This window comes from Heliangelus exortis, chromosome 8 (genome assembly GCF_036169615.1).
Source record: "Heliangelus exortis chromosome 8, bHelExo1.hap1, whole genome shotgun sequence".
Taxonomy (NCBI): Eukaryota; Metazoa; Chordata; class Aves; order Apodiformes; family Trochilidae; genus Heliangelus; species Heliangelus exortis.
The window spans coordinates 1,328,468-1,352,901 of NC_092429.1; the positions used below are offsets into that span (position 1 = coordinate 1,328,468).

The window sequence follows — 24,434 nt, forward strand, 5'->3', positions numbered from 1 at the left end:
GCCCCGACTGTCAATCATAGCACAGACCATGCCCCGCGCCTGTCAATCATAGCGTAGGCTCCGCCCCCGGCTGTCAGTCATAGTGTACGCCCCGCCTCCTGCCCGTCAATCATAGCACAGACCCCACCCCCTGCTTCTCAATAATAACACAGACCCCACCTCCCGCATGTCAATCATTGCACAGGCCCCACCCCCCACATGTCAATCACAACACAGGCCCCGTCCCGTATGTAAATTACACCGCAGGCCCCGCCTCCTGCATGTCAATCACATCACAGGCCCTGTCCCCGCATGTCAAGCATAAGACAGACCCTGCCCACCACCCATCAATCATAGCATAAGCCCCGCCCACCTCCTGTCACACGGCACAGACCCCACCCATGGCCTGTCAATCACAACACAGACTCCACCCCGCCTATCACAGCACAGGTCCCGCCTCCCACTGTCACTCACAGCATAGGCCCCACCCCCACCTGTCACTCACAGAGGAAGCCCCGCCCCATCTGTCCCTTATGGCATAGGCCCTGCACCCTGTCTGTCACTCAGGGCACAGGCCCCGCCTCCCAGCAGCATTCATGCCCCGCCCACCACCTGTCAGTCATCAGAGCCCCTGCCCCCACCTGTCAGTCACCACAGAGGCCCCGCCCTCCACCTGTCAGTCACCGTAGAGGCCCCGCCCACCGCCTGTCACTCATCGCAGAGGCCCCGCCCACCGCATGTCACTCATCGCAGAGGCCCCGCCCCTGTCCTGTCAGCTCCGGGGCTCTCACCCGCACCGTGCCGGGCAGCATCCGCGGCCATTGACTCCCGGACTTCCCAACCCCGGTCCCGGTGCCGATCCCTCCGCTCTCACTCCCTCCCCGGCAGCCGTACTCACACGGGAGCCGCACTCCGTCCCACCGGCGGTGAAGCTTCCCGAGGGAAGGGCTCTGGAGCTGCTCCTGCGGTGTCTGACCCTCTCGGATGAGGTAATAGCGGCAGCGCTGGGTTGGGCCTATCTGAAGGAAAATGAATAAATTAATAAATCAATGAATACCAAACCGCAGCAGGCATGCTGCCCGAGTTCTGCCTCTTCTCCTTTAAGCCTTCCCTCACCTGCTGGGCTCTGTCCTAGGGCTGGGAGGACACCCAGAGGGGGAGAGGTGCTGCTCGCCAGCCTGGCGTTACCATCGCTCTGCACTGAGGACGCGACAGACTCTTCAGTACTTCGGGGAAAAAAAAAAAAACAAAAAACAAAACCAAAATCTCTCTCTTTTTCCCCTTCTCCGTGGAAAAGCTTTTCCCCTTGCTGCGAGGCCCCGTGGGCTGGGGCTGAGCTGGGGCTGCCGGCTCCTGCTCTCCCTTCCCAGAGCCGCTCAGCTCCTCCGCCCTTTTCCTACCGAAAATACTGGAAAAAAGCGCTCCCGGGGGGCGATGCTGAGAGGAAAGCGCACACCCCCCCCCCCTCCTCACACCCCCCCCAGGCAACTTTGCTGCCTCAGCCAAACCCCGGCCCCAAACCTCCCCCCGTGACACACACAAAGCCCAGACCTGCCCCGATCCCCGCCACACCGGGGCCGAGTTTCACGGCGGGGCGGAGGGAGCTCCCGGGCCGCCCAGGACCTTTGTGCTTCAGTGACAAAGGGGGGAGCGGGGGCTGCCGCGGCCCTGCGGGCAGGGGAGGAGCGCCGGGCTGGGCAAGGAGGGGGCGGGCGCCCCGGGGCGCTGGGTGGGGGAGCGGAGAGGAGCGGAACGGAGCGGAGGGGAGCGAGGCGAGGCGAGGCGGTCCCTGGGCGGCCCGGCAGGCCCAGCCCCGCCGGGCGCGGAGTGGGGCCGGGAACGGGGCGGCCGCCGGGTCCCTCCTGGGGCGGGCGGAGGGGGAAGAACCGCGGCCCCGCGCACCGGGAGCCGACCTATCGGCGGCGCCGTCCTTGGCGGCCAATCGCCGCGCCGCGTCTTGGGGAGCGTTGCCATAGTTACCGAGAGACGCGCAACCCCCTCTCTCCCCCCGGGGCCCAGCCCCGTGGCCATGCAGGGCTCCGCCGGCGGCCGGAGGACCCCCCCGTGAGTGGTACCGGGCGGAACCGGGCGGGGAAGGGGCGTCCCGGGTGGGGATCCCTGCGGTGCGTTGAGGCGCGGCGGGATGGAGCAGCCCGGGCTCCCACCCGTGTCCCGGGGCCCCGCACACACCCACAGCTCGCACCTCCTGCCCCGCTGGCGCTGCGGCCCTTCCCGTCTGGGCTTGGCTCCGGAAAACCCAATCTCAGAAAAATGTCGTAGAATCAGGGAATGATTTGGGTTGGGAGGAACCTCTAAAGCTGCCCCAGTCCCAGCCCTGCAGTATCAGGGACACCTCACCCAGATCAGGGTGCTCAGAGCCTCCTCAAGCCTCACCTTGAGCATCTCCAGGGATGAGGCCTCAACCCCCTCCCTGGGAAACCTCTTCCATTGTTCCACCACCCTCATAGGAAAGGAATTTTCCCCCAATCTATTTCTACTTTAATTTAAACCAATATCTTTGAGGCTTTCATTTTACAGCAGGGATTGTCCCCACCTCCCTTCTCCTCTCACCTCCCCAGAAAGGCTCCCGAGAAGCTGAAGGGAGATTTCCTGAAGGAATTACCTGGTTTGGCTCAGCACACAGAAGTCCTTTAAACCCTTCAGGACAGCTAAAGGCCAAGTAACTTGGTGATCAGGTCTGGTTGGGTTTCACTGACTGAACCAGAACCTCTGTGGCTAATTCCAGGGGGAGGAAAAGCTCAGGTGCCAGTTCTGGCAGCCACAGAAGAGCCAGCACCAGGGGTGGCATCCCCAGAAGCAGAGCAGCGAGCTGCAAGAGCCAGTCCTGGAGTTCTGACAGCCACACTGCACCCAGGGGATCTCTCGTGGGTAACAAGGCTGCCCCCCGGGTGAGGAGACCTTCCCACTGCCACTAAAAAAGCTGGAAATGTCATTTATTGCAGAGCTTACAAGTTGCCAGATGGGAAGTGGGAGAGGGAGGAGGGAAGAAAAGCTGTGGCTGAAGCTCTGGGGAGAGAGAAAATTATCCAAGAGTTGAATCCATACTGAAATGATGATTACTGAACACCAGTTGTTGTGAGGAGCTGTCCTGTTACTCTGACATCAGTAATTCCACTCTGGGTAGTCCTTGGAGAACAAACCAGAAAAGACAACCAAGAAGTGGCTCTGAGAGTGAGATGAAGACTTTTTCCAGGATGTTTTGCAGCTCTTTCCATAAAGAGTCCCAAAAGAAGTGCCAGGCAAAGGTGGCAGCCCCCTCAGGGCTGGAATCTGAAGGCAAAGCAACCCCCACACCTTGCCCCTCTCCTGTGGTCTGCTGGGCAGAGGGGGTTCCCAGCCTTTTCTGCCTGAATCCAGCTCTTCTTTTTGTCCCTGGTGAGACAAAATGTCACCAGGGCCATCACTGCTGCTGCTTGTTTGGGGAAAACAGGGACACTGTTGTAATTAACTCTCTCTCCAGGTTTTTGATGAGGAAGGCAAGGATGTGACACCCCGTCCCCTCTTCCATCCAGACCCAGACCCAGATTCTGCTGTACCTTGCCTTTTTTTGTCAAGGTATGGAAAAAATCCTCTGGAAACAAAAAAAAATCTGGTTTATTTTCAAGCATTTTGTCAGTTTTCATGCTCCTGGCTTCAGTGCAGCCTTTTTACAAGTGTGACTCTTTCAGCTCATCTGCCCAAATGTTGGTAACACACTAAGAATCCTCTTTTTGACCTGATTTAAGCAAATTATCCCTGTGATTATGTGCAGCCCTATCAAAACATATATATTCTTCCACATAAAAAAAAAAAAAAAAATTGAGTCCAAACTGCTAAAATCCCATTTCCTTACTTAGGAACTTTCATTTGGAAACCTTCAGTGCAGAGGGCATTAACCAAGCCACTGAATTGGAGCCATTTTGTCTGCAGGCTGACAAACTAAAAGCAAAGAGCTATTTGCATTTAAATAAAAATGCAAAATACTGAACCAGATCACTCCAGGCAGGTGGTGTGTACACACTGAAACTGGATGGAGAGGAGATGCTGTGTATTTAGTCAAAGGGACTGGTAAAGTGAGCACTGGAAAGATAAATACAAGTTAAATAAAAGGATTATCTACTGTTTTCTTTGGCAAAGGCAATGCCAAAGAGATTGCTCTTGGAGAACCTGTCATGTTTACTAGGCTGGCTATTAAAAAGGATAATCCCAGAGGTAGGGATATCAACCAGGTGCAAATATACACCAAAAAATGACTTAAAAATACAAAGTATCTCCTGAAAAAATGAACAGGTCCTGTTTGGAGATGAAAGCTCTTCATTTAAAAAATTATTTCACTTCAGTTTTATATAGAAATAATAAATACTCTGGGGGTCTTCTGGGGGTTCTCCTGCTCACAGCACCACTGGTTTTTTTTTCACTGCTTTGTCACTGACACCTGAACCCTCCCCTGTTTCTCTTTTTTCCCCTCTTCCTGCAGGACACGTGGCAGCAGCAGCAGCAGCACCTCTCTATCCAAGGCATCAGCAACTGAGTCCCTACCAGATGAAACACAAGACCCTGGCTCTCAAGGAGCCACAACTGCTGGCTTGGCTGGTAAAGACCAAAAAAGTGGTGTAATGAGAGATTTCAGCTCCTTCCAGGAGCACTGCAGGGTGTGAGACACTGAGGTGTGCCAGAGGAACTCAAGTTTGGGCTCCTCCTCCTGCTCCATTGCAAGGCTTTTAGGGTGGGCTTGGCTGCTTTAAAATTTGGAGTGGAAAAGGCCCAATCATCACAGTGCTTTTTAAATTGAAACATTAATTCTGTGGATAAAAGGCCTCCCTTGCTAACCTTGTATCCCTCAGGTGTGCAGGTGAGGCAAGGGGAGATGCTGACAGAAGAAGACTTGGACAGGAGGGTGGATATTTACCTGACTGAGACAGAAACTCTCTGGATTTTGGACATGTCACCTGCTGTGGTGTCCACAGAGTCAGAAGATGCTGCAAGAATTCTGTATGTACCCCGGGGGCTCAGCACCCCCCTTGTGCTGACCACAAGGTCCTGAGCAGGCTGCTCACATCTTGGTGGCAGTGTCTGCCTCCTGCAGTTTGTCACTTCACCTGCCAAGGGGGAAAGAGCAGAGGGAGGAGTGGGGTGTACACAAAGGACACAATTTATGAGGACAGCAAGAAAGCCCAAACCTCTGCAGCGGTGTCTCTACAGCTCATCACTTCTTAATAGCAAAGATCCACCCAAATGAGGCAGGCTTGCCTTCCTCTGCACCTCTTCAGAGTGTTTCTAGAGAGAAAGAACCTCCCCACATCCCCTGTGACCATGCCTGGTAAAATATCCTGTCTGCCCTTGGCTGCAGCCACTGGGTTTCCACTGCAGATTCTCCTCCCTGGCCTCCCGTGACCTGTGCTGGGTACTTAACCCAAAACACAGAATTTTACAGCTTCCTCCCCAGGGCTGGGAGGGACAGAGCCCAGCAAAGTTGTCTCCATGACAGATGTCAGCTGGGGAGACCTGTCACACAGCTGCTGTAGATGTCAGCCCCAAAGTGGGGTGCAGAAACTTATCCAAGTGAGGTTTTCCTGCCAGTGAGCACGAGAAGAACAGCAAGCAGAACAGCACCACAAGCTCCATAAATTGCTGCTGAAAGACAGAGTGAAATAAGAACTGGCAATAAAAAAAACCATAGAAAAACAACAAAACCCAACCAAACAACAAAACCCAACCAAACAACAAAACCCAACCAAACAACAAAACCCAACCAAACAACTGAGCAGTACATTTCTGACATGGAGTGTCACGGTCTGTTCAACTTGGGCTGAAGTACACTGTAAAATTGAATGCAATTTTTTTCTGACAATCAATATCCTTTCCTCTCCTCTTTTTTTTTTTTTTTTTTCTTTTAATTTTTCTTCCCCAAGGGAGAGGAACAAGATTTACAGTGAGATGTGTGAAGCCAGACCTGGCAACGATCGCTTTGTAGAAAACATGGTGCAAACCATCAATGGAGCTGTAAAGAACAAGGAGGTGCAGTGTGACAGACTCCTCCTGGAAGATAAAGGTAATTTCTCCAACTACTACACAGGAAAAGGTGTTAAATACAACAGGCTCTCACTTACTACCTTGTACCCTTTGCAGCTGGGATTATTATTACATTACATAAATATTCGGGGGGGAAGAACACAGCTAGATCATGGGGGCTCAGAAGACCCCCTGCAAGCAGGCAGGATACTAAGGAAAGTTGTTTTTTATTTTCTTCTGCCTCTGAGCAGATGTTTCCTATCCAGAGCTTTATGTTCTGACAGGCTGGTGTGGTTTGTGGGGGCCTTTTCTGCCCCCTCCTAAAAAATTGGTACTGGCAGACAGTATCCACTGGGATAAACCAGACACCAGGCTGGCTGGGAGCTGCCCTGTCCTGCCTGCCTCAGCACTTAAGCAGCAGAACCTCACTTCATACTCATCTGGAAGTATGAAAGGGCACAGTTCCCATTTTCCCCCCTTAATTTCTCAGCAATTCTGGGTTCTGTCTGCCATAATTCAAAGAGGAGAACTTCTGATAGGGGATTTAAAATCTTGGGGAAGGCAGAAGCTCTTGGCAGCCTCACCAGATAGATGCAATTTTACAAAATGTTCAGCCTGAATGATGTAAAAAAAATTCTAGAGGAGCATCTGGGGTGTAGCTACACGTGCTGAGCTGTGCATCCCCAGGGACATTTCTGTGTGTGGAGGAGGCCAAAGAAAACGGTGAGGAATGATGTGCCAAACATTCTGCATTTGTTGGTCTGAATAAAGTGAGTGGGAAAAAAAAATCTCTATCAAAAGGAGAAGCAGAACAGATATTTATCTGATTTGAAGACCTTTCTTCCCCTTTTGGGTGGTGCCACCAAACCAAGAGATTCTTCTAACCCAGAGCAATTCCTTCCCAGGGACCACTGTCACCTCCTGGGAGCTGCACGATGCCTTTAACCTCCCAGACACAGAACACCTGCCAGAAGCAGAAGGCAGCAGAGCCCCTGCCAGGATGCAGGAAGAGCAGGGATGCCAGGCAGAAGCTATCCTGACATCAGAAAACTTCCAGAGGGATTTATTTTTCATGGAGAGAGTTCTCATGGAGAACATTTTCCAGCCCAAACTGGCAGCTTACCGGCAGCTCCCCGTCCTTCCAGGTCTGACTTCTCTCAGCCACAGGGCTGGGCATGCTCCTCAAAGGCAGAGTCAGGGCCTTTTAAGAAATGGACAAGGGAAAGGACAATTTATGGGATGCAACTGTGAATTTGTGGGTTTACACTCACTGGCAGACACCCCTCCACTTGGGGGGGAAGAATTGAATGAGTTCTGAGAGAACTCATCTCCCCTTCACCACAAGCTGAGACTTCAAATATTAATTAAGCTGATTTCCTGACACTTAAGATACAGATTACTCCAGATACTCCTCCAACCATTTTTTGCATTGCCTTTCACAGTTGCTTTCTTTTTTAATTCTTATTTTATAAGGAGGCTGATGGTAAAAAGAAGTTCTAGCACGACAGACATTCTGTGTCTAGCACAAAGTTATTGCAGACACAACTGCTACAGAATATTTTTACCTTTTCCAGGAGTCCCAAGTTAACACAGGCACTAAAAAAAAAAAATTAAATAAAAAAAAAAAAGAGATCAATTCATGATTTGCATATTACATAGAATAAAGGGGTGAGGAAACAAAAAGATGCTTGGCAAACGCCATCCAAAAATATGCTCTACACTTCATTTTCTCAAATAATGAGCAACTTATCACTTAATTACAGTGACAAAGCATCAAAGTCTGGCTCTTTGAATTCCAGCATTTAACCTGGGAAAAAAAAAATCCCTGTTTAAGCAGGTTTTTAAATACAAGAGATTAGAAACATTCCTGGTGGGGGGTGGACATAAATTCATAACTTGTTGCTGGGTAGCTAAAGCCACTCATGAAACACCAGGAGCACAACTGGCACACTACAGCATTCTGACCCAGCCTCTTCTGGGGCCCCAGCAACATTCCAGACAGCTTGAGAAGTCAGAGTGTCTTAATTCCTTGAATTTTCCTTTTTTTTTTTTTTTTTTTCTTCTGTAAAATATTTGCTGAAAGCACAGATTTTCCTCCCGGGGTGAACATCTGGAGCTGGGTAAGTGAAATGGTGAAATGTTCCCACCCAGACTCGACCATATTTGTGCATTTTAGATCCTGATGCTACATCAGAGACTGCTGGCACAGCAGCACCTATGAAGGAAGGTGAACAAGAAGCCCCAGAAGAAGAAGAGCAGGAGAAGGAACAGGAGGATGAGGAAGAGCAGGAGGAAGGCTTTGTTGACCCCCCAGTTGTGGCAGACCTACCTAAAACCCCAGAAGGAATTGCACCTCCCAGGCTGGAAGAGCTGTGGTCCTACAGGTGTGATTTAACCCATGGGCACAGTGTGAGCAGCATGGCTTGGAGCAAAGTCAACCCAGTGAGTCACCAAATCCCTGCTTTTAAGCTCAGTTTTGCCCTCCCAAACACCAACATCTCATTGTCCCAGCTGCACCAAGATCTATCACAGCAGCTTGGAGTGGCCCAGAACACATCCCCTCATCACCAGCACCCACCTGGACAGCACAGATAACAGATCTGGTCTGTCACAGAACTGGAAGCTGAAATTTCTTACTATTAAACTGCTATTAAAAAGGAGTTTATTAGTTTAGATCCCAGATCTTTGAGCCCTAACAGCCACACCCCCCAGGAAAGCAGCAGGCAGCAGGTTTGAAGGGTCAGATGCATAATAAGAGGCTCAGATTTCTGAGCAACTGGCTCTCCTGCAGCCACAAGAAAACCAATGAATGGAAGGTAAAAAGCAGGTGAGGATGAGAAACATAAAACCAGGAAGATTGTCTCAAAGGGAAAAAAAAAAAAAAAAAAGATAAAGACCATTTCATAATGTTAGCAACCAGATCCCCAGGTATTGTAAAGCTGGACACACTTGTAGATATCAGTCTTAAAATTACAAGACAAATACTTCTAAAGTGTTAGTGTCACAGACTTGTTGTGTGTAGAAAAAGAAAATTAATGGAGTTAAAGACAAACCTTGCTGCTGTTTCTTACTTCTTATGGCAAGGACCAAATGGAATCCATTGGAGCCCCCTGCAGAGCTGAAAGTTAGGAGCTGGAGGTGGTTACTGCAGCTGCTTTTACAGCTAACATCAACACAGAAAAGCTTAAGGAATCTTATATATTCCATTAAATCCTGCACACTGAAATTTGGTCATGGGATAATGCCTGTTCCTCTCTGGAAAGGGCCAGGGAAGGGGTGACTATGCATGTGCTTCCAGTTGAACCAGTTTCCAGTATTCTACAACTCCTGTTTAGCTCCTGCTTCCCTACTTGCATTTGACACGAGGATTATTTGTCCAGACTTTGCTCTGAGCATGACTGTTAAACAAGAAAGTTGGCTTTTAGAAACAGGCTACTGAATTTCTGGTTAAACTGAGACATTTTCACCTGTGCTTTTAGGATCTCTTGGCTGTTGGCTATGGAGCATTTGATTTTAAAGAACAGAAGAAAGGCTTGGCTTGCTGTTGGTCCCTGAAGAACCCCAGGGTAACAAACACCCAGTTTGTTTCATTTTTTTCCTTCCTTCAATGCATTTTTCTGCTGCAGTAGTTCTGCTTTAGTTTATTTCCCTCTTCCTGTTTCAAAAAAGCAGGACCTGGCCACTAAGGTCAAATTTAGTAGCCCAAACATTTCTGGAAACTGGGTTCCAACTGCAGTACCTTGCAAGGTGCTTAAAAATTAAACTCCCTGCACACAGGCTACCAAAAAATTAACAAATGGCACCAGCTTGGAGGTAGCACCAGTCTCTGCCAGGCCCCTTAGCAGCACAGATCTCTGGATCCCATTTCCAGTCCTTACCACCAACTGGAAATCTGTGTGGGTATTACTGTGGGTACACTCAGCTGTGCCAAAATTATTATTTTGTGAGACTGGAAAAGTCTCAAGCACAGCAAGGGGAAAATAAAACCATTTACCTTTGGTTTTTCAAAATCTGTAGACCACTTGTTTAATACAGACCTGGATTTTAAATTTAAGGCTTATCCCTTCCAATCCATTTCCCACTGTACCATCAAATTCCATCAGGCTGAAGGGAAAATAAAAAGTATATAATTAATTATAATTATCTAATCTAACTTCTCATAATGGTGCCAAAGACTGTAGGTTTCATAGATGTAACCTTTATATCTCACCTATCCATCTGAAAAGGAATCTTTTTAATTTATCAGCCTTTTTTTAAAAGAACCATGGAAATCTCTGTTACAGAGTGACACAGAAAAAAGCATCTGCTTGCCATCAGAACACACACCTTTAGTTTTACTTGTTCTACAAACTTCCTTTACCCAAAACTGGGTGTAAAACTACTGTAAATCATCCAGAATCAAGTCTGTGATGCACATTCATCAAATCAGCAACAATCAAGTGCTCCTGTGATTCCCTGATGTCACCATAGTGGCTGGGTCCCTAACATTATGAAACATGACCTGGCATGCACAAATCTTTCTTTTTTTCTCTCATTTAGTTAGTTGTAGCAAGAAATAAGTGGAACCATTTAGAATGCAGTCCTAAATTTCTGCCTGGAAGTGATCCCTGTGGTCACCAGCAGATTTCCCAGCAGAACCTGGTGATTTAATATCCAGTGTTGAGAAGACTGAGTGAAAATCAGAAACTAACTTAAACATTCTTGTGTTTTCTCTACTGGCCAGTGGCCAGAGCGTGTTTTTCAGTGTAAACATGGTGTTACTGCTTTGGATTTTTCCCTGGCAAGCCCAAATCTGTTAGCAGTGGGAATGTTCAATGGTTCTGTTGCCATCTATGATGTGCAGAGCTGCAAGGACACTGTTCTGCTGGACAGCAGGTAAGGCTCTGCCTCCCTGCCTCCTCCCACCTGGGTCACGGCTTCAGTAACAGAATATCCACAGCAGAGAAGCTGAGGGGACAGGAACACCCTTGGTAAGGAAGGTTTGTGAATGCTCAGGGATGTTGCAGAGTTTTTTCACTCCTGTCAGAGTCCTGCAGTGCAGACTGGAACCCCCCGCGTGCACCAGACGTGTGAATACAGGAAATTTCTGGTGCAGAGTTGCAGACACAAGAATTTATGGTCATGCAGCAAAGCCTGGAAGGGCCAGAGTGGGCCAGCCAGCCTTTCCCCATCCACCTCTTTCTTCCCAGGCCTGCAGCCAACTCCTCAGCCACCACCAGCCTCCCTCTGCACTGCCCTCCTTCTCTGCTCAGCTCTGCCAACCAATGCTTATGTTGAACACCACTGCTCCTTCCTTGGGGTAGGAAACTCTCTGAGCTGCTGCTCTGCACACCAAGAGAGTTCCCCACACTGGAAAGGCCAAATGAGCACCCTGCTCTGGCTCTGTCAGAAAATGCAGCAAGGTACCACCAGGGATCATTGTACACCCCATGTACTAACCCCTCCTGACCATCCTGCCCCAGATCACAAACCCTCATGGGACACCAGTGGTAGCTTTTGGTGTCTTCCCAGTGATGCCAAAGCTGGAGAGAATATCAGAACAGGCAAGGGATAAGCAGGGATTAAGAAGAAAGTGAGGGCAAGGTGATGATCAGGGAGACACTTGCCCTGCTGGCAGCTGCTCGGGTCTCGGGTGGTCTCCTACAAGGTGCAGATTGATTCCATGATCAGGTAGCAATGAAATGTCTGTCAGCACATTGAACAGTGCCCTGAAACAAGATGCAAGAAGTAGTTTTCTGGAGAAAAGAAACAATTTTTAGGTTTCCCTTTTTCTTTAAAGACAAGCTGAACATTTCTGTCACAAGACGTGGCGTGCATCACAAAAGGAAGGCTCGTTATTTCTCAGATATATTGGCTTTGTTCATATGTGACTTATCACGTGCATTTTTTTTGCCCAGCAACTCTCTGAACAAACACAGAGGTCCTGTATGGCAACTGAGGTGGGTGGAACAGGACAGAGGTACAGCAGGGGATGGTAAAAAAGAGAGACTGATCAGTATCTCAGCAGATGGCCGAGTAACCGAGTGGTTTATCCAGAAAAGACTGGATTGCACTGGTAAGCATCTCCCCCTGCAGCTTTTCTGCAAAACCCCAAACTCCAGTTGTTTCATTTTATTTCAGCTGACATTCCTTACACTGGTTTTCCTACACAAAACACTGAGGAGCTGTTGAGCATGGCAGAGAAAACCCTGAGCTACTCGTAGCACTGTCAGGTCTCTCGCTGACAAAAAAACCTCTTGGTGTTTGAACAGATCTGGTGAAAATCAAGCAAATGGGAAGTGAGCAGAAAAAATTACCCAGTGAGAAAGAAAGAAAAAGTGAAACTTGGATATCTCAACAGGCAGCTGGAATGTGCTTTGACTTCCACCCAAAGGTAGGGTCAGGAAGAATCTATCCAGAAGAACTATGCAGCAGGGGTGGGATCCTCACCTGGAGCTACCTTAGTGTGCGTCAGGCTGCACTGGTGTTTTGAAGCATATTTAGTTCTGAAACAAACTGCCTCTGAGCTAAAAACAGTTTTACCCCCAAAGGGTGATCTGGTAAAGCAAGCAAGTCATCCCTGGGTGTCACCAGCAAGGTCACAGCTCAGCCCTGGGTGTGAACACCAGAACACAGCAGCCACGTCACATTCACTCTGGGCCACTTTGTCTCCCCCTGGTCAAATCAGGGAGAATTTGATGGTTCAACATCTCCCAGACATAGGACTTAGATGGCTGTGCTTCTCCTCTTTATCCACCTGAATGTTTTGCCCTCAGAGCACCTGAGATCTGAGCTTTTCAGGGGTTACAATCCCAGGGTGTGCTGTGCAGAGCACACCTGGTACCTTCTGGCACCCTGGACCTGCTGCCCATGCCCTCTGCAGCACACACACCCCAACCCCAAACAACCTCCAGGCAGTTCCACCTCAGCTCTGCAGAGCACTGCCACTGCCAAGCTCAGCCCACCCTCACCAGATGTGTGGGTAAAGAGGTGGTTGCTTTGACCTTCCTTTCAGGACACCAACCTTTATCTTGCTGGGACAGAAGAAGGGCACATCCACAAATGTTCTTCTTCTGGCACTGAGCAGTTTCTCCAGACATACAGAGGCCACAAGGTGAGTGAGGCACAGAGAAAGGACTGGCAGCAGAAACCATCCCATTAAGTTCACCATTGTAACAGTTTCTGTGCTCATGTTCACTAAAAACATCTGCCAGCAAAGAAACCTGAATTTCTTATGTTAGGAATGAACTCCCACAGCATAAAGCATCCCTGTCCTGCAGGACTGCTTTCTAGACTAAAAGGATCTTTTTACAGTAATTTATGAAAACTTGCCCTACAAACTGTTTTCAAGCTTTAGTTCTGGCTTTAAGGAAACAATCAGTAATCTGAAGTGTCCTGCAAACCACAGGTGAACAGTCTTACCTCTGGGAGGGAGATGGCAGAACTTTAGCAGCACCTCTTGCTCTCCAAGTCCCTGCTTCACCCAAGGAGCTGCCCTTTCAGCAGCAGCTTCTCCTACAGCCAGTGAAGGCAGAATCAGATGGATGCTTTTCACTCCTAAAATCCCTCCTCTCTTTTATCTGCTGCATCCTAATTTCCTGTGGGCACACCTAACACCATGCTGGGTTTGCTTGTAAGGCCAGAGAACACTCAGAGATTAGAAACTATGAAAAAACCATCCTGTGAGGCTGTAGCTCCGGAACAACACAAAGTTCTCTCTTTTTCTTTTTTCTTTTTTTTTTTTTTTTTGTTTTTTTTTGTTTTTTTTTGTTGTTGTTGTTGTTGCTGTTTCTTCCCAAACACCAAGGCTCCTGTGTACAAAGTTGCTTGGCATCCCTCCAGCACTGACATCTTCCTGAGCTGCTCTGCAGACTGGAGCATGATGCTCTGGCACCAGGAGTCACAGAAACCCCTGCTAACATTCAGCTCCACCACTGCTTTTGTTCTTGACATCGTGTGGTCCCCAAAATCACCCTTTGTGTTTGCAGCAGCAAATGAAAGCAGAGTAGAAATTTGGGATCTTAGCCTCAGCCTGTAAGTATCTGCTTTTCTCAGAAGATTCTGAAACTCAGTGGCACATTTACTGCCCAGTCAGTGGGGCTGTCACATCCTTGCAGCTCCAGGCCATTTGCTGGCTTGGTTATGACAAGTATTGTGTTTGTAAATACTCATTTTGTAAAAGCAGAAGGTAGTTACCAGGCAGTCCTGATTGTAAGAGAAGGAGCTGAGTGCCTCATGGAACTGATAAAGGGAAAAAGTGCCTTTTGGCTGCAGAAATCATCAATTTTACCACTGCCACAGTCAAAAGGGAAAAAATCACAACAAAGGAGCTGCTTTGGACCTTTTCTAGAGATGAGATGGTGAGAAGCTCAGATTCCCCTGGGGTTTTCCCAGCACAGCAAAGGACAGCACCTAAAATTAATCTGCACTGATCAGGGTTAATGGCAGCATGAAGCCTGCAGCAGAGTAGGAGGCCTGACAAATCTTGTGGTAACAAAAACCAAATTATTCATACAATTAAAACATTCACCCACACCCCCCTCTTAGCCAACAGGACAGGTTTGAGGCAACCAGGATACCTTAGTTACTAGCAGCTGGGATTCTTGTTCTGGGAGAGACCAAACAAAACACTGCCTCACTTCATGGTTTCTGGGTTTTTTAGTTAATCTAGAACACACCAATTAAATCATGCAGCTTTATCAGGCCAGCATCACTTCTGGGCAGCCCTTGAGAGGACACTCAGGCAAACACAGTGCTTTAACATCATTAACTCTTCCTTCTGGGGGGTTGCAGCTTCAGCCCCAGCATCTCTCACTCTGCCAGACCCCAGGTGAGCTTCACATCCGTGCTCTTTGCTACCAACACCGACTGCCTCCTCGTGGGAGATAGTGAAGGAGAAGTGGGGGTGCTGGAGCTGCAGAACCTGCCTGCTCCCACCAGCAATCTGGTAGGATTCCCTAAGGAAAGGTGCTGGTCCCAGGGGTCCTGTGTGCTCCTCACCACGGGGGGTTTGGGAAGGAGCTGGGCACTACAGAGTGGAGCAGGTGGGACTGGATGCTGTGCCAAAACCAGATTAAAACCTGAGGTGGCTCCTGCCACACCACGAGAAAGAGCAGGAACAGGAAAGGCAACACCAACCTCAGGTTTCACTTGGTGGCAAATCCAGAGGTTCTGACAGCTGGATTCAGGAGCTAGGGCAGGCAGTGAAGCTGCCTCTCCAGGCAGGATGCAGGGGAGCAGCTTTGGCAGAAAGGCCTCACCTGGTGAGCAGGCAGGAGCAATGGGCCCTCTCCTGGCCACCAGCAAAGGCCATTCTTGTTCAGCTTCAAAATTAAAAGTACTGGGAGCTTCTCCCTACAAACCACCACGAAGCAGCCCAAATCCTCTGAGCAGAGAAGTTCTTCAGTTAATAAGAGTAATGGGGTAATTTTCTGGCTGTGTCACCAGGACAGGACTAAAAATACCAGTGCTTAATGCACAAACTTTAGGCACGTGGCAGAACTGGCCAGTGAGTCCCAGAGCCTCCCTAGCCCAGGGAGCCCTGCTTGCCAGCACCAGCCCTCCTCTCCCTGCCCCTCCTGAGAGCAGCATGCTCTGCCTGGCCTTGGGATGGCCAAGGGCTGGCCAACACAAACCTCCTCCACCTGCTCACTGCAGCAGCCATTCTGTTCTCAGCTCCTAAAGAGGAATTTTGGGTCACTGCAATCAGCTCTTTTTTCCCTGTCTGTGTTACAGGTTGACACTTTACAGAACATCATTGGTCCTCTTGTAGCTACTGAAGAGTAGCCAAAGGATACCACAGCAAGACAAACTTTCTGTCCTGTTACCATAAACTGTTCTTTTGCAGCCATTAAAATTGAAATTTGAAACCAAACTGGTTGGAAACTTCTTCCAAATGCTCTGAATTTTCCCCTGGAAGTCCCCTTCAATCAACAAAGAGCATTAATGCTCAGATGCCCTTCTCTGTAACACAGCTAAGGCACTGGAAACCTCTCCCTTGGCTTTTCTCCTTGGGTTTTCCCCTCCAAGGTCTTCTCTCCTTGGGTTACTGAAAAAGCAAACATACCCAAGCCACCTCTCTGTAGTCTACTCTATAATAGAGCCTGAGTCCTCAGCAGAGGCAGTCTGTGTCTGCCCTGGGAAATCACAGAATAATTTGGGTTAGGAGGGACCTCTGAAGGCCATCCAGTCCAACCCCCTGCAGTCAGCAGTCATCACACTTTAAGTTAATGAATCTTTAAACAAAATTAATACAAAGCAAGTTCTTGAAACAGAAACTTTGGGCTTGTCAGATTTGCACATAGGTACTTAAACTGTACAGAGCAGAGACTTTGCTTTGAAGCAGAAAAACTGAAAGAACCTACTCCTAAGGCTACTGGATCTTCAGTCCTATCTCAAGAGACAGAATAAAGTAACTGAAAGATCCCACCAGATGGAAAAGTCCTCAGACCCACCTTGTCTGCCACCCCACACACCACCACTGAGGGTGTGAGCTCTGAGTGGAATCCTACTCCTGCAAGCTGCACATCACCCCCGGCCAGGCAGAAGCAGAGACCAAACTTTTTCAACCCCTAACATGTTAGGATAATGTAAAATCAGTGTTTAAATTCACTCTGCTCCACATTACCACTTCCCTGAGAGCTCCTCACACGAGCTCACAGTGTGGTCCTGGAGCCAGGGTTGACTTCTGCAGCTCTGGAAGCCAGATGGGTGGTTTTGGAGATCTCCTCTAGCCCACCTCCAGCAGCTGGAGAGCCCAAAGCCTTGGGAACACTCACTCCAGGCCTCCTTTCTGGAGACCAAGGATTTTCAGAGCCTGACTGCTCACAGAAGCATCTTGGCAGGGAGGTGCTCTGCCTGCCAGCTGAGGGAGGCAATCCCTGCACCAGGTGTAGTTTACAGATACAGAATGTTCAGACTCCCTCATTAGCCTGACAATAAACACCCAACACTTAAACCCATCACTGAAGTTAAAGCCCATTTGTGATGCATTAACATTCCCTGCCTCCTCTGGGCTGCTCATTTTACAGGGATGTAAACCCGACCTGGGTGCTTGTCAGACACACACCCATTAAGGTGAATCCTGTGTTAATCATTATTACAAATCTGAGCCGAACACAGCCTGTATTTTCCATCAGTGGTCATGACTGTTTGCTCACAGGGGCTGTTGGTAGAAGGAGCTCTCAGTCAGGGCTGTAACACTTTGCAATTCACCCCACCCATGGTGTGACCTAATCGACTGTGCTGGACAGCACTTGTGGTGCTAGGAGCCATGGAAGACCCCCAGAGTTCCTTCCCTATCTGTATTTTGTTCCTGAACATGGAATTTATGACTTTGTAATTGACTAATTTTTTTCTTCAAGGCATTTGATTGCAAGGACTTTTTAGACAGAAGCTTACAGCACCTGCCTCCAACACCCGTGGCAGCACAACCCTACTTTTTTGGAGTTGCTTTTTTGTGTTTGGTTGGTTGGTTTGGGTTTTTTGTCTTGCTTTGTTTTTCACAAAACCCTCCCAGGATGAGATTTGATCAGGAGGGATCCCCCAGCACGGGCAGGTTCTTCTGAAGCATCAGCAGCTGCCAGCTGGACAAAGGGAAGGAGGCAGGGAAGAGAGGTACCAACCATGGGCATCACCACAGGGAGCTGGGAGTGCCCTGGGATCACGACCAGAAAAAGACCCGGGGTTGCTTTAACTGGGAAAAGAGGCACAACTGGGCAACAACCTGCGTGGGAGACAGCCAGACCAAAGCCATTACCTGCAAATGGTGTGAGGAGCAACACCCTGTCACTGCTGCACAACATAAACATTAAGGGCACTGTCCCCCATAAACCTGTTATACTACACGCGTTCCTATAGCAAAGCTGCCAAACAGCCTCCAAGGTCTCTTAACACTCCAAATCCCAGCGGGAGCACTTAGGACACCTCCGGAAACGAGCGATTAACGGGTTTTTAGCAAACATTCGCTCACCCTCGGGATGAGCCCGGAGCCAGTGGAGCGGAGGGGCCGCCGCTATAAATGAGAGGATTCCAGGAGAACTCCTCACCTCCTCCTGCCCCATCCCAGCCCTGCCAACACCCAGCCGGGGAGCGGAGCGGCAGCATGAGGGGCAGGGTGCTGGTGCTGGTCCTGCTGGGGCTCCTGGTGCTGGTTCGGGAAGGAAGAGGAGAGGGGAACACGGTGAGGCTCTGCGGGAGAGACTTTGTCCGAGCTGTGGTCTTCACCTGCGGAGGCTCCCGCTGGAAAAGGCACCTGAGTGCTGAGCACCCCCTGCTAGGTGAGTACCGAGGCCCTCCGAGTGACCAGGGGGTGGGACGAACCGAACCGAACCACCCAGCAGCAGTGCCAGAGGGCAGAGCTGTGCCTCGGGGCTCCTGCTGCTCCCAGCACCAAGCACGGGCTGGGCTTCCCCAGTGCTGCAGCTCCGGGCTCTGTGTTCCCTTGCTGGGGGCTGTTTTGCTAAATAAATAAAAAACAATAAACACGATTTAGAGCAAGATCTTGCCGAGGAACTGCACGTTCAGCCCAAGGCTGAAAAATCTCTGTGCTACAAGATTTTAAACCTCCAGGCAAGCTCTGTGCAGCCAGTGCAAGGTTCTTGGGCCCTTCTCTTCAGCAGGACACAGAGCTTCCCCCACTAGAAATGTGATTATCAACTCTAAGAATGTTTCAATTAAAATTAATCACTTGAAATATCTTCACATGGTGCTGTATAAATATTACTGTATTTATAGGCAGTCAGAAAATTCAGACATCACATGCAGTGCTAGCATTTGGTACTCTGAGAGGTTAAATAACTAGAAAAAAAAAAATAAATGAGGCAGATGACAGGCACAGGGAGGACTTCTAAACTCTCCATGCAGCAACATCTGCCTGTCTTGAAAATCCTATGGTAGCAGCAGCTTTAATCAAACATAAAAAGCAATGCCACTTGCATCTCCCTGCCCAGGAGCCTGTCAGGGAAGAAAACCCTCACTGCTAAACTAAGAGAGATAACTACTACACCTTTACAAACTCCACAAGGCACTGTCTGATTTTACTGTAGTGTTTAAAATGCACCTGGGAACACCCAGGAACTCTGAAGTGGTGCCACTGACACAACAAATCCTGGTTCTACCCTTCAAAACAAAAATATCAGTGCAAGACTTAGAAGCAACTGTTCCTATAAAGAACACTCCAGTACAAATCCACTAATTCCTGGGGTTTTTACCATGTTACTCACAGAACTGCCTTGCAGACCTGTTTTAATACTGCTCTGGCAAGGAGTGAGTAATCTTGGTTGCTCCCAGGAGACACAGATGATAAAGCTGCCTGGCTGCAGGCTGGTCTGTCTTTCTAGTGAAGATAAATATTACAACCAGCTTATTATTCCACAACTTCTAATCCTTAGCTTCGAACACGGATGCGACAGAGAGCGCCAACCCCCTGCCTTTCCCACCCCAGAACAATGCTTATCCTGACCCCTGGAGCTACAGACACCAAGGGCTGGAGACTGAGAGCCAAGAAACCCACAGCTCCGAGGAGCCTGAGCCAGAGAGAGACCTGCAAGGCACCAGGAGAACCCCTCTGCTGGCAAAGCGAGAAGCAGCCAAGCTGCTGACCACCTCCTGCTGTAGCCTGGGCTGCACCGAGAGAGAGATCAGCTCCCTCTGCTAAAACCCAGGAGCTCAGCCTCACAGCTTCCCTCTATTAAAGCAATCATGACATAAAGCACAATGATTCCATTTGTGTTCTTTAATTGCAGCTGTCTGTGTTCATTTGGGTTTTTTTAGTACACTAAATGCAGAGGGTAAAAGGTTTTAGTGCAAACTGGCAAAGGGCTGCTGGGGCAGCTCAGGTTGAGTGGTTCCACAAAGTGCTAGTAGTGGTTTAAAGTTTTAAGTCATGAGCACAAAGAGTTGTTGCCATCTACCTTACTGTTCTGCTTTCAGCTGTGCACTAACTGCATGGATAGTTTTGAAATCACAGAATGTTAGGGGTTGGTAGGGACCTTTGTTTTACTTCCCCACTACTTGGGGATCATACAGAGAAGGCAAAATCATGGGGAAAAAAAAAAACAACACTACAGGGATAGGGGGTCTGAAAGCAGCTAGGATCAGGTGCAAAACTGCATGTCACAGAGCAGCACTTCCCAGAGAAAGCTCTGGGAAACAGAATTCACTGCAGAAAGGCTTCTGGTGGCCACATTTCAAACCAGGTGAAATGTTGCCCTGGTCCCTCACAACCATTTGCAGCACCACAAAGAGGAATGCTGAATATATCTTTCTCCCAGGGTCAAACTCAGCTCCCTCCCTCACTCCAAATAGACAGCATAGACAACTGCAAGAGCAAACAGTGACGAGTTCTTGAACACATAGGATGAAAAGGTGTCACTTGCAGGATCCCACAGGCACCTGCTGCCAATCTGCATGCTCTGCTCATTCAGCTGCCCAATATGTGTCACCACAACAATCTTGTACCTGGGTACCATCAGCTCCTTCACCCGAGCTTTAATTACCTGCAAGAGAAGCACAGGCTGAGAGACAAGTGAGGTGGCTTTGTAGGGATGCTCAGGGGTTTGGTTTGCTGGGACAGACAAGGACAACCATTGCAAGAAACCTGATAGCAATCTTTGAAGCACTTGACACCTACTACAAACTCACCCTGCCTTTTTTTGCCTTTTTTTTTTTTTCTTCCTTTTTTTTTTTTTCTTTTCTTTTTTTTAATGCCAGGGAGCATGAAAAAAAAGCCTTCCTCAGCAACACGACTTGGAAGACCAGAAGCTTGCACATGTGTTGCTGCACAGAATTCAGACACCGCAACTTCTCTTTTTCAGAAAGGTCTGACATATTTAAAACGTATGGGATTTATATTAATGATAATTCATTATCATTTTCCAAGGTATTTCTGGACAGGGCAACCCCAGCATGGAGCTTCTACTGACCCGTGAGCTTCATCACCTCGGTATGAGCCCGCACCTGCTGCAGCCTCACCCTTGGTACACGCCGACGGCCTCCTCCAGCATTTGCTTTATAATTTATATTTAATTTCGAGGGCCTCCCCTCCCTGAAACACCACCGAGGCCAACACGACCCCTCTGTCCCTCAAGCACGGCCCTTACCTCAGCAATATCCTTCACCATCTCCCTGCACCGCTCCGCTTCGTAGCGCTGCTCCCTCAGGGAGCTTCCCAACACATCCCTCAGGATCTCGTCCACCGCCGCCACCGGAAAGCTCTTGCGGGGACCTGAGGGGCGAAACGAAGATGAGTTTTCCTCAGGGGAAAGAGGAAGGCGCTCCTTAAACGCCCATTTCTCCCCCTCTCAGGCCTACCCGAGCGGGGGTCGCCGCCATCCATCCCCGCTCGGACGCTCAGGGGAGAAGAAAAGGGAGTAAAGGGGCGGCCGCCATCGCTTGGCTGCGTTGCAATGGCGTCCGCCCCTTGCTTGTTCCCGCCCATTCTGAGGGGAAATCGCTGCCATTAACCCCCTCCCCTCCGCGCCCACCTCCAGAGGGTCTTCGGGGGAGCCCCCAGGCTCGTAGAGGCCCTCACAGGTCCCTGATGTCCCGCCTGGCTGCTCCCACACGACGCCTGCAGGGTCCTCAGTCCCTCCCCGTGCTCCTCGTAGGTATCCGTCCGTGGCTGCAAACCCCACCAGCTTCCATATCCTCCATGTGTCCAGACATGTCCATCCCCAGCACCCCTGGGGACCCCACAGCTCCCCATGTAGTCTCCGTGGGTCCTCCCATGACCCCCGTGGACCCCACTGGTGCCCATGTGTGGCTGCAGCCCCCATGAATCCCTGTAGCCCCCATCCATGTCCATCCCCATGACCCCTGTGGACCCCACTTGTGTCCATGTGTGGCTACAACCCCCACAAGACCCTATAGCCCCCATGGGTCCATCCCTGTCCATCCCCATGAGCCCCGTGGACCCCACTGGTGTCCATGTGTGGCTACAGCCCCCATGAATCCCTGTAGCCCCCATCCATGTCCAACCCTGTGATCCCATAGACCCCACTGGTGTTCATGTGTGGCTACAACCCCCATGAATCCCTGTAGCCCCCATCCATGTCCAACCCTGTGATCCCATAGACCCCACTGGTGTCCATGTGTGGCTACAGCCCCCATGAATCCCTGTAGCCCCCATCCATGTCCATCCCCATGACCCTGTGGACCCCACTGGTGTCCATGTGTGGCTACAACCCCCACAAATCCCCATGGGAGCATCCATGCCCATCCCTGTGATCCCTGTGGATCCCCATGGACCCCACTGATGTCCATATGTGGCTAAACCCCCCACAAGTCCCTGTAGCCACCATGGGTCCATCTATCCCCATCCCCATAACCCCTGTGGACCCCAGAGGTCTCCACGTGTCCCTGATGTCCCCATGGCTCTGTGGGTCTCCTGAACCCCCCAAGATCCCACAGCCAGGGTCCCACATGTCCCCACAACCCCCCCATGGATCCCCCACTTGTCCCCCCATGCAAAGCTCACTGGCAGAGAGCAGTGGTTTAGGGGTTTTGTTTATTTTCAAGGAAAAAAAAAAATCACATTTCAATTGCAACTCAGTTGGGTTTTTAACGCGGTTCTTATGTATAGAATTAATAAACTTTGTTCTGACATGGGGGTTTATTTGTTGCAACATTATGCATGGTAAATAATTGCATATTCAAGATTTTGTGAAATGGGTGGCAACAGGGGGAGGGGGGGGGAAAGAAATGGAGGAGAGACATTTATAAAAAAACATTATTTACAAAAATGATATCCACATAGTCGTATTCTAACCTATAAGGCAAGTAACATTTAAAATATGTTGTTTCATGATTATCTTCAACAAGTCAATACAACACATTCATATTACCAGTGGTCAAATACAAAGCTTTGCTGCCACAGTCCATGTGCAACAAACCTGTATGTCTTTTTTTTTTTTTTTTTTCTCTGAGAACAGTAGGTAAGCAGCAAAGTTTTCATCACAGACTAAGCAGTACCTAGGCCATCATAGACTAAAGGTATAATATATCTCATTGCACGTTTAGGCAAAAAAGGCCAGCCATTCATTAACTTATTTAACTTAAATCTTAAAAATAGACCTGTGTATCTTCATCCACAAATATTTATAAACATTTTATACACGAGGGAGTTCATCAAATGATACAGGGAAATACCTGGGGAGATCCAATTCATTGCTGGGGCTTCCTCTGGGTTCAGCCTGTGGGACCAGAGCCCAACCACAACCCAGCTCCTGCCTTCTCTCAGACCACAGCTTCATTTTATCAAAACAAGGGGCTGTTTTTTGGGGGTTTTTTGGAGTGGAATGGGAGATTCTGAATGCCTCCTGAAAACCTGGTGTGTTTTGTCTCATACTGCTTGGCCTGTAGTGAAGTCCTGCTTGTGTGCATCCATCACCACACTAATACTTGGGATTTGAAGAACAAATGTCAGCAGCATTATCCACATTATCATTCCTGAAGTGATGCTGGGGGGAGGTGGGATGCAGGGGGTATTTCTGCAGATCCTTACTATAGAATAAAAAAATACTGATGGATCAGGAAGACTCCCTGGCTCTGCAAGAGTTACTTGGGAAATGGTGAGAATAATAATAATAATGATGGTAATAATAATAATAATAATAATAATAATAATAATAATAATAATTCTGGCTTTCTCCATCCCTTCCCTGCCTGGCTAAAACAAGATGGCATTTTAACCTTAGAAGTTGCAGACTTTTGCACCTGTATTTAAAGAAGAAAACCTATAATGGATACATCCTGCAAAGGCATGCTGAAGATAAAATAAATTTAAGTGAAATAAGCACTAACATCCTGAAGTCCAGCCTGCATCAGGAAAAAAGAGCTCAATTTTCTGACTCCCTTGGTCCAAGATCACACTCGTGTGGCAAAGCTTTTGGGAGTGAAGCTGCAGGAACAGTTTAATAGACAGTGGCCTTCCAGCAAAACCAAGATCAGCTCTGTAGAAGGGGAGTGATATTTAAGAACAAAAGCAAACACCAAATGAAAAGATTATTATTTGGTGGTGTTTTGTAGGACTGAGGAATTTCCTTTTTTGTTCTTAAGAAACACTGTCAAGTTGCAAATGGATCTGAAATGTCTCCCTCCAGGAGCACAGTGGTGAATGTTAGCAAAAAACAGAAGAAAAGTGGCAAAAAAAAAAAAAAGGAAAAATTCCTGCTCCTAGCATCCAAAGGCCCATATCTGCTGGGAAAACCACTCCATCTCTCCGTGGGCACCTGGACTCTGCAGGTTTGGGCTGCTGGTGGCCAACAGGGACCCCAGGAGGAAAAACTCTTCAGGGAAGAGGTGGCTGAAGGCACAGCCTGAGGGACAGGTCCATGCAGTGACCAAGCCAGAACCTTTCTGTTATTTGAATGCCTCCTTTCTTTATCTTTTGGGTTTTTTTTTTCTTAGCCAGCTTGTTAGATCTGAGAGCTGCTGAGTTATGGGGTGCCAGTGCTGGAGGGCTG

The 24,434-nt window shown here is 48.9% G+C and overlaps 4 protein-coding genes and 1 long non-coding RNA gene across 8 annotated transcripts in view; 2 read left to right on the plus strand and 3 right to left on the minus strand.

The window, feature by feature from the left end:
- MIER1 (MIER1 transcriptional regulator) overlaps positions 1-988 on the minus strand; it is a 31,702-nt gene extending 30,714 nt beyond the window's left edge. Inside the window, exon 1 of the mRNA XM_071749887.1 lies at positions 878-988. The gene's annotated coding sequence lies outside the window, so the exon portion shown is untranslated. The remainder of the gene's footprint in view (positions 1-877) is intronic.
- Positions 681-15,828, plus strand: DNAI4 (dynein axonemal intermediate chain 4). 4 transcript variants are annotated; one of them, XM_071749882.1, is made up of 16 exons: positions 863-968; positions 2,726-2,888; positions 3,461-3,555; positions 4,457-4,572; positions 4,824-4,971; positions 5,892-6,031; positions 6,897-7,136; positions 8,168-8,433; positions 9,471-9,557; positions 10,715-10,866; positions 11,889-12,046; positions 12,243-12,364; positions 12,986-13,084; positions 13,778-14,004; positions 14,764-14,917; positions 15,706-15,827. In XM_071749882.1, exons 1-16 carry the CDS (start codon positions 964-966, stop codon positions 15,754-15,756), a joined length of 2,223 nt encoding a protein of 740 aa, XP_071605983.1. In that variant the 5' UTR covers positions 863-963; the 3' UTR covers positions 15,757-15,827. The 4 variants fall into 4 exon arrangements, with proteins under 4 accessions (XP_071605981.1, XP_071605983.1, XP_071605982.1 ...); XM_071749881.1 differs by lacking the exon at positions 863-968 and adding an exon at positions 1,999-2,043; XM_071749880.1 differs by lacking the exon at positions 2,726-2,888 and having other exon boundaries at positions 681-968; positions 15,706-15,828.
- Positions 2,916-7,198, minus strand: LOC139798824 (uncharacterized). The gene is made up of 2 exons (XR_011726990.1): positions 7,115-7,198; positions 2,916-5,078 (listed from the first exon to the last, which is right to left on the minus strand). It is a non-coding gene; the product is annotated as an uncharacterized lncRNA (long non-coding RNA).
- Positions 15,829-17,976: 2,148 nt separating the features above from the next.
- Positions 17,977-19,687, plus strand: INSL5 (insulin like 5). Its single transcript, XM_071749889.1, has 2 exons — positions 17,977-18,248; positions 19,362-19,687. Exons 1-2 carry the CDS (start codon positions 17,990-17,992, stop codon positions 19,625-19,627), a joined length of 525 nt encoding a protein of 174 aa, XP_071605990.1. The 5' UTR covers positions 17,977-17,989; the 3' UTR covers positions 19,628-19,687.
- An 84-nt stretch (positions 19,688-19,771) lies between these two features.
- DYNLT5 (dynein light chain Tctex-type family member 5) lies at positions 19,772-21,376 on the minus strand. Its single transcript, XM_071749890.1, has 3 exons — positions 21,283-21,376; positions 21,072-21,196; positions 19,772-20,468 (listed from the first exon to the last, which is right to left on the minus strand). The coding sequence occupies exons 1-3, from the start codon at positions 21,305-21,307 to the stop codon at positions 20,265-20,267; spliced, it is 354 nt and encodes a 117-aa protein (XP_071605991.1). The 5' UTR covers positions 21,308-21,376; the 3' UTR covers positions 19,772-20,264.
- Between the last annotated feature and the right edge of the window lie 3,058 nt (positions 21,377-24,434).

Excerpts from the sequence above, each read along its gene's own strand:
- DNAI4 (XM_071749880.1), top strand. The coding sequence starts at position 717 with ATGTCACTCATCGCAGAGGCCCCGCCCCTGTCCTGTCAGCTCCGGGGC. Across the intron at positions 8,434-9,470 it reads CTTGGAGCAAAGTCAACCCA|GATCTCTTGGCTGTTGGCTA; the intron begins GTGAGTCACCAA and ends CTGTGCTTTTAG. Across the intron at positions 13,085-13,777 it reads AGACATACAGAGGCCACAAG|GCTCCTGTGTACAAAGTTGC; the intron begins GTGAGTGAGGCA and ends CCAAACACCAAG.
- INSL5 (XM_071749889.1), top strand. The coding sequence starts at position 17,990 with ATGAGAGGATTCCAGGAGAACTCCTCACCTCCTCCTGCCCCATCCCAG. Across the intron at positions 18,249-19,361 it reads TGCTGAGCACCCCCTGCTAG|CTTCGAACACGGATGCGACA; the intron begins GTGAGTACCGAG and ends TCTAATCCTTAG.
- DYNLT5 (XM_071749890.1), bottom strand. The coding sequence starts at position 21,307 with ATGGATGGCGGCGACCCCCGCTCGG. Across the intron at positions 21,197-21,282 it reads TGGCGGCGACCCCCGCTCGG|GTCCCCGCAAGAGCTTTCCG; the intron begins GTAGGCCTGAGA and ends TTCGCCCCTCAG. Across the intron at positions 20,469-21,071 it reads TGGTGAAGGATATTGCTGAG|GTAATTAAAGCTCGGGTGAA; the intron begins GTAAGGGCCGTG and ends CTTCTCTTGCAG.